The following is an 8,062-nucleotide window of genomic DNA, read 5'->3' as shown; positions in this document are numbered from 1 at the left end:
ACCCTGTCCCTCGCAGTGGGAAAACTTTTGGGGTGCCTCGACCAGGAAACAGCGAAAAAGAGCCCAGCGACTGGAGATGAATACCTGTGAGCGTGGGAGCGGCGGGAGCCCCTGCAGTTCCCCCCAAAGCCTGGGAAGGATATTCTGGGCTAGAACAAGAGGCCTCCACGGAGTCGGGAGCAATCCTAGGAAAATCTGGGCCACCGGGGGAAACTCGCTGTCCAGCAGGCTAGGGCAAATACCTGGGGTGCAGTAGTTTTACTTGCTTGATTTCACTTTGCAGGGAAATCTAACACGGAGGTTGCCCTGAGCCAAAAGCCGGGGCCTCGCGGGTATCCCTACCCTGACTTGCTTGGCCTAGGGGCCGATGGGACAGCTTCGACTCCAGCGGCCAGGGAAGGACTGGCGCTCGGGCTCTCTCGCGCCCTCTGGGCCTGGCTTTACGGCGGCAGGACAGCACTTGGGGGTTGTCGAAGGTCCCGCCAGGGAAAGGCGTGGGTACGGATATCCCGGGAAGGACACGCAGTGCAGCCGGCTAGCATACACTACAGACCTTCAAACAGACGGTGCTAGCTAGGCGCAGCTGGCCTCGGGGTTTGCTATTTGTTAAAAATAAACTGCTCTTCTGAAAGTAACCAAATCTAGGTCTGTTTCACATCTCCGATCCTCCTCGTCTCACCCCTCCCCCTCCACTACACACACACACACACACACACACACAAACATACACCATACAGGCACACCCCGACAGAGACAGCAACCTTTCACCCTTAATAACAGCAAGAAAAAGCCAGAGCAATAAAATAAAAGTCTGCTTCTTAGGCAGGGGGGTTGCCAAAAGAGCCGATTCCCCTGTCTCCTGACCCTGCGCCCGGCGCGCACGCACCCGTAATCCTGCATTTCTCCAACAAGTTGTTTATGGAGTTGCTTCCCTATTTGCCTACACCCCGAAATCCAACACTCCTCGGTCTATTTTGCCCGTTCCTCGGTCCTGGCCTGAAAGAGGGGGAGGGGCTCGGGTGCGGGTTGGGGAGGGCGGGCCGGACACGCGGGGCCAGCGCCGCGACGCCCCCTGTCCACCAGCGGCCGCCGCCCCCGGATTATTTATCCGCAAAGTCCCGCGCGCGCCTATTGGGCCGAGGCCCGGGTGTCAGCGCGAGTCCTGGCTCGCCATTGGCCCCGCACACGTGCGGCCCTGACTCACGTGCTTCCGGTTTGAAGGCAAAAAGTGTGCCTGGGTGATTTTTTTTTAAGCGAGAGAGTTTGAGCAAAGATCCGAGCTGTCAGAGATTTGAAAAAAAAAAAAAAAAAAAAAAAAGAGGCAGCCGCGGCGCTGGCGGAGACGCGCTCTCCCTGCAAAAAAAGCAAAGGCGATTAAAGGCGCTGCCAGCCTCGCGCTCTGGGCACAGCTGAGCGTGACACTCGGGGAAGTCAAACCCCTCAGTACTGCCTAGGAAGATGGCTAGACTTTAAAGACTATTTTTTATCTTTAAGAAAAAAAAATCTTGGAGATTTTTTTCTTTTTTATTGCTTTCTTTTTCCTTTCCTTTTTTTATTTTTTTCCTCTCTTTTTGGCCGTAGCTTACTCCCCATTTAAAACAAATCATTGAATCTGGTTGCAGAAAGAAAAAAGAAATAGCCAAGTGTCTCCATATCTGGATGTCTACAAATTAGAGGGAGAGACAGCGAGATCTGCTCGATAAGAGCGAGCGATCCAGGCCAGGCGCCTGGGCTTTTCTTTCTGCACCCGCCCCGTGCCTTCGTTGGGGCTTCGCCGGCCTCCTTCCTCCGCGCACCCCCACGGGCCGCTGGCAAAGTGGGGTGGGGAGCGAGGCGGGGGGGGCGGGGGCCGGCGCGGCGGCCGAGGCGGCGGGGCGGCCGAGCATGGAAGAACAGCAGCCGGAACCTAAAAGTCAGCGCGACTCGGGCCTCGGCGCGGCGGCGGCAGTGGCGGCGGCGGCGGCCCCTGGCAGCCTCAGCCTGAGCCTCAGCCCCGGCGCCAGCGGCAGCAGCGGCAGCGATGGAGACAGCGTGCCGGTGTCTCCGCAGCCCGCGCCCCCCTCGCCGCCCGCGGCGCCCTGCCTGCCGCCCCTGGCCCACCACCCGCATCTCCCCCCGCACCCCCCGCCCCCGCCGCCGCCGCCGCCGCCGCCGCAGCAGCAGCATCTCGCGGCGCCTGCTCACCAGCCGCAGCCCGCGGCCCAGCTGCACCGCACCACCAACTTTTTCATCGACAACATCCTGAGGCCGGACTTCGGCTGCAAAAAGGAGCAGCCGCCGCCGCAGCTCCTGGTGGCGGCGGCGGCGGCGGCCGGAGGAGGCGCAGGAGGAGGTCGGGTCGAGCGTGACAGAGGCCAGACCGGCGCAGGTAGAGACCCTGTCCACCCGCTGGGCACGAGGGCGCCAGGCGCCGCCTCACTCCTGTGCTCCCCGGACGCGAACTGTGGCCCACCCGACGGTTCCCCGCCAGCCACCGCCGGCGGAGCGGGTGCGTCCAAAGCTGGGAACCCGGCGGCGGCGGCGGCGGCGGCGGCGGCGGCGGCGGCGGCCGTGGCAGCGGCAGCAGCAGCAGCAGCGGCCAAACCTTCGGACAGCGGCGGTGGCAGTGGAGGCGGCGTGGGGAGCCCGGGAGCGCAGGGTGCTAAGTACCCGGAGCACAGCAACCCGGCCATCCTGCTAATGGGCTCAGCCAACGGCGGGCCCGTAGTCAAGACTGACTCGCAGCAGCCCCTCGTGTGGCCCGCCTGGGTCTACTGCACGCGCTACTCGGATCGTCCGTCCTCCGGTGAGTACCCAGCCCCAGGCTGCGCCGTGCCTTTCGGCTCCGCGGACGCCGCCCCTAGAACTCTTAGCCTCCGGGCTGGGGAGAGCATGCCGGATCTCGGGCGTTCTCTTCTCTCACGCCTGCTTCCTCCTCCTTGACCTCGGTCCCAGTCACAGTTGAGCATTGCACCCAGTTTTGCGCTCCTGGATTCTGCGGCCACCTCCCGGGAGGCTACAGCTCAGGGCACGGGAAGCTCGATCCTTCGGTGTTGAACTCCGAGCCCTTCCGGCCTTCTTTGTGTTTTACCTTTATTATTCTTAGGAAGGACACAAGCAATCATTGCTTTTCCGTCCAGGGAAAGGGGTTTTTAGAATCAGCGAGAAGGTGGGCCTAGAAATCTGGGTCTGAAATCCCGCCAGCCTCGTCCTGCGGAGGCCGAAATCGAACAAAGCTGTCATTAGAGTAATAATCTTCACTTCGTGTTCTTACAGACACAAACACCATATCGATATTTTCTGCGGAGAGCTCACTTGCATAGAGATAGATTTAAGGAGACACAGGAAGAGAGAGAAATGCGTCAGATCGCAGTCCCTCTTCCCCAGGCCGGGTAGCCAAGAGAGTCTGACCCGGGTGGGTGGAATTCAGGGAAGGGCAGTTGCTGAAACGGTGGGTGCCGAGAGCCCCTGGCCCCTGGTTTTCTAGAGCTGACAGACAGACAGTGGGAGAGAAGACAGGTCAGGCTCAGGTCAGAAAGCTGGGCCGAGGGCATGAGAGACCCCTCCGCCCCACATTCTCCGAAGCACGCCTCGCACATCCTCCCGGCCCTGCCCCTTCCTTCTTTCACTCCTTCCTTTCGCACGTCTGCCAGATAGCAGATTTCTGTCAGCCATAGGCCCGTTTTTCTCGATTTTCCTTCGGCCCTTTACCCACATACTCCTTGCGCTTCGAGAACCCCAATCTGAGACATACTGTGGGACAGCCGCTAGGCCCCGGGAGAGGAGGCTGCGGCCTGCCCGCCTCCCCGGACTGCAGCTCCCGGGAGACCGGTGGGAGCCACGAGGAGGGCGGCAGGGGTTCTTGGCCTCCGATTGGGGTTCCGGCCACCTGGGTCTGGCAGGAGGCAGAGTACGGCGTAGCGGTGCGCCGCTGTACTCTGGCTGGTCTCCGCCTCCGCACCGCTGCCGGCTGGGCGCGGATCGATGCGCGCTATCAGCCCCCGCCATCTCGAGCCCCGTTATTGACACGGGCTCCCTGAACCTCCGAAAAGCTGCTTTGATTGACTCGCCTGATGGATAGAGTGATTGAGCTGTCAGGCCGTGAGGCTCGGGCTGGCCAGGAGGCTACGATTTTATTACAAGTGTTCCTCCCTCTGCGCGCGCGCGCGCACACACACACACACGCGCACACACACACACACACACACACACACACCACCAACAACAACACTCTAACCACGTCCGGGACGCACAACGCGCAAGCAGGGTCTTTCTGAGGATGTACACATTTCCTGGGCCATCTCTGCTCGCTAGGCTAATGACTACACTAAACCAAGGCCTTCCTCCCGTCCCACCCCGCCTCCCAGTGCTTTCTGCACCGGGCTCAGGAGTGGGCCTTGTCTTTGTTCTTGGCTGCTTTCTTCTTACGAGCCTGGGGAGGCAGGGGTGCTGGCTCCTTCTCCTGCATGAGCAGTTCAGGGAGACGAACCCCAGCCCGGACTTGCGGGGCGGCCAGGCCTGGACTCTTTTGTCGCAGGACAGCTGGTGACCCCAGCGCTGGTCTGCCCCAGAAGCCAGCTGCCCAGTTTGCCCCTCTGTTGCTAGGTTTGGAGATGCCGGGGAAGATGCTTCTTCCAGACAGTTTTATAGGTTAACAGCCCTGACAGGGACTTCACTTGACTCAGGAAGCTCCCATAACCATGACAGGGCCCAGCAAGGAAACTCCAGGAGACTTGGGTGTGCAGGCTGATGGGCAGAGGTGCAGGCTTTAGAGTCAGCCTCCTGTCTTTTCCCTTTTCTCTTCAGGGCTGGGCTCCATAGCAGCCCTCTTCGCAGACTAGGTTCTGAGGGACACTTCACTTTCCTAGGAAGGTTTCCTGTGGCCTCTTCCTATACCCATCTTAGAGGCAAAGCACAGATTTTTGTCGGGATTGCCCCACTCTCTGTGTCCCTCTGCCCCTGTTTTGCTCGTGGATAAATAACCTTGCAAATAGGTGGGCAGGGAAAGCAGCTCTGGCTTGCTTTTGTTATTCAGCCTTCAATCCTGAAATTGCAGCTTCTGTGTCCAAAAGAGAGGTGAGGGAGCCGTGCCTGTGCTGCTGGGTGCAGGAATGGGGAGGGCCCTCTCTTTCTTACTGGCACCATCCAAGGGACAAAACAGAGAACTCAGGGGCCAGGGCACGTGGGTAAGGCATACAACCGGGTGAAGGCCTTTTCTCCCTTTTCAGGGAAACGGGTGGTCAGCGTCTTCCTGGGACCCTATAAAAGGGCTTCGTTTTAGGCCACAGGGACAGAAGAACAGGTCGAGAGAGTAGATGCTGAATACTTTGGAGCTAGACAGGTCTCTCACAGCGCCCTCCTTATCCCCTTGTTTTCTGGAGTCAATAGCTACAAGCAGATGGGGTCTTGTTGTAGGTGTGTGGGTGTAGGTGTGCTTCTTGAGGAGGGGGAGACGATTGGCTTTCAGGTTGGCGATTTCCCCAGGGCAATCCCGTCCTAGTGTCTTTACTACTACAGTGTTGAGCCTCTTTTTATTCCGGGACTGTGAAGACAGCAGGCCCCCCAATCTCCAGCTCTGGGTTGGGCCGGATGGAGCTCCAAATATCTCTCCATCTTGGACTCTGTGATTTAAGCCTATCACACGGCTCTCCTGTGCTGAACTGGGGTGTGGGTGCACACACAACTTCGGCCAACTTGCCTCCGTGACCCTCGGGCATCCCAGAGGGGAACCCAGCGACCCCAGTAGCCAGCCGATTGATCTAGGGGCTAGCGGGCGAGGGTGATAGGTGGGGGGCGGCGGCAGCGGGGCCTCGGCTAGCGCCCAGGAAGCGCGGGGCGCGATCCCCGCTCGGCTCCGCAATTCTCACGGCTTCCTCTGCCCTCTTCCCCCTCCCCTCTGCCCTCCGTCCCCACCTCCCACCCGTCCCTCTCTGCCGCTGCAGGTCCGCGCACCAGAAAGCTAAAGAAGAAGAAGAACGAGAAGGAGGACAAGCGGCCGCGGACGGCGTTCACGGCCGAGCAGCTGCAGAGACTCAAGGCGGAGTTCCAGGCGAACCGCTACATCACCGAGCAGCGGCGGCAGACCCTGGCCCAGGAGCTCAGCCTCAACGAGTCCCAGATCAAGATCTGGTTCCAGAACAAGCGCGCCAAGATCAAGAAGGCCACGGGCATCAAGAACGGCCTGGCGCTGCACCTCATGGCGCAGGGACTATACAACCACTCAACCACTACGGTCCAGGACAAAGACGAGAGCGAGTAGCCGCCGCCGGCAGGGGCCGCGCGGTCCGGCCGCCGCGCCCGCGCCCCCTCCTGGTACCGCCACCGCCGCCTTGCCGACCCCACGCCCGGGGAGAAATAATCAGCGCAAAGGAGGAGGAAGGGAACAACAGGGAAAAGAGAGAGAAAGGGGTCCCCAGGACGGAGAGTCGCGTTGGAACGAGACATTTTTTCAAAGGGAGAAAGACTCGGACAGGTGCTATCGAAAAATCAGATCAGTTCTCTCTTCACAGTATAAGGGACGAAACTGCGAACTCCTTAAAGCTCTATCTAGCCAAACCGCTTACGACCTTGTATATATTTAATTTCAGGTAAGGAAAAGAATTATGTGTAGCGATCTCTATTTGCTGGACTTTTTATTAATCTCCTTTATTATTATTGTTATAATTATTATAATTATTATAATTATTTTATCCCCCGCCTCCGCCTCGCTGCCCCCGGCCCAGTTTCGTTTTCTTTTGAATGTTACTGCTTCTCCGGTGCCTCCCGCCCCGCATCGCTGGCCCTCGTTTCTCTGGGACTTTTCTTTGTGTGCGTGAGAGTGTGCTTCCTCGCGTGTCTGCCCTTCTCCCGGCCCCCTCTGTCGGTCTGTCTGTCCTGCCCCCCACCCCTTTCGTTTTCCGGAGACTTGTTGAGAAATACGACCCCACAGACTGCGAGACTGAACCGCCGCTACAAGCCAAAGATTTTATTATGTTCAGAAACCTGTAGTCTGAAATAAAGTGTACACTGTGCTCACGAGCGGCTGGCGGCCCTCCTCTTTGCGGGCTGCGGAAGGGCGAGGGCGCAGGCACACGGCGGCCCGGCGCACAGCGCGCGCTCACCGGGCTGGGAGCCGCGGCGGCTCGGCCGAGCCCTAAGATCCATCACCACACAATGAATACGGGGTGCCAGGGGGGCGCGGTGATTGGGGCGGCCCAGACCTGGGGATGGCCCGGGTTTGGAGGGTCTGGAGGGACACTCTTGGTCTCCAATTGCCTTGAAAGGAGCCCAAAGGCCGGAACCCCCCAGTCCTGACTTCGGACACACTGCCGGGCTCTTGGGGCTGCTTCCCGCGCAGAGCCAGGAGCAGCCCGGCTGCAGCCTGCTCTGGTTCAACCTGCTCCTCGCTCCAGCTTACTTCTTTTCTTTCTCTGTCTCTTTTTTTCTGATGCGAGTTTTGCTGGAGGTTTTCTCCTCTAGAAGCAGAAGGCCTTCCCAGGGCGGGGCAGCGGTGAGGGGCTGCCTCCCCTCCTGAGCGAGGGGCGCCTCGGGGCTGCCTGGACTTCCCGCTCTTCGTTTGGAGAAGTGATTTCGTTGACGAAACGGCTGGTCGAGGGCGGCACACGAGCCTCGCGGGGCTCGGAGCTCCTGGCTCCGTAAAACCGGGAGAGGAGGCCCGGATGCTGGGAAGCTATGCAGAGCGGCAGCCCCTCGGTCAGCTGCCGGATCGCTCTGCGCCGCGACCTCCGACGTGGGCACAGGCCTGACTCGCCCCTAACCCAAAGCCTAAGCAGGGTCCCTTTCACAATCCCAACAAAGCCTGGCTTGCTTTCTGACCGAGAGGGGCGCAGACACACGCCCCCCGGACCCCCAGGACCTCCGGACTTCATAGAGGGAAATGTCTGGACACTTGCCCCAGACCCTGGTGCCTAGCCTTCTTGGGTAGCCACTGGACCCCGCCATTCAGGCACTAGGGGGAGGAAGAGGAGGTCCCTTCTTATCTCCCTTTGCTCCAGGATTTTTTTTGAATGGTAAATTCTGTTCTCTCCGTTTTCCCCTGTCTTCTGTAGTATGTACGTATGTACCTGTGCTCGTGTGGCCAGAT

At 59.7% G+C, this 8,062-nt stretch overlaps 1 protein-coding gene across 1 annotated transcript; it reads left to right on the top strand.

Moving 5' to 3' along the window:
• Positions 1-1,884: 1,884 nt before the first annotated feature.
• EN1 (engrailed homeobox 1) lies at positions 1,885-6,972 on the top strand. Its single transcript, XM_029225823.1, has 2 exons — positions 1,885-2,785; positions 5,922-6,972. The coding sequence occupies exons 1-2, from the start codon at positions 1,885-1,887 to the stop codon at positions 6,236-6,238; spliced, it is 1,218 nt and encodes a 405-aa protein (XP_029081656.1). The 3' UTR covers positions 6,239-6,972.
• Positions 6,973-8,062: the final 1,090 nt, after the last annotated feature.

The sequence above is a fragment of the Monodon monoceros genome, unplaced genomic scaffold, assembly GCF_005190385.1.
Source record: "Monodon monoceros isolate NGI ecotype Baffin Bay Population unplaced genomic scaffold, NGI_Narwhal_1 Super_Scaffold_16, whole genome shotgun sequence".
NCBI lineage: Eukaryota > Metazoa > Chordata > Mammalia > Artiodactyla > Monodontidae > Monodon > Monodon monoceros.
The sequence above is the reverse complement of the archived record's forward strand: the minus strand, read 5'-3'. Positions and strand labels throughout refer to the sequence as shown.

What these genes read in the sequence shown, in the direction of transcription:
- EN1 (XM_029225823.1), top strand. Translation starts at nt 1,885, where the DNA reads ATGGAAGAACAGCAGCCGGAACCTAAAAGTCAGCGCGACTCGGGCCTC. An exon ending in CTCGGATCGTCCGTCCTCCG is followed by an intron (nt 2,786 to 5,921) that starts GTGAGTACCCAG and finishes CTGCCGCTGCAG; the next exon opens with GTCCGCGCACCAGAAAGCTA.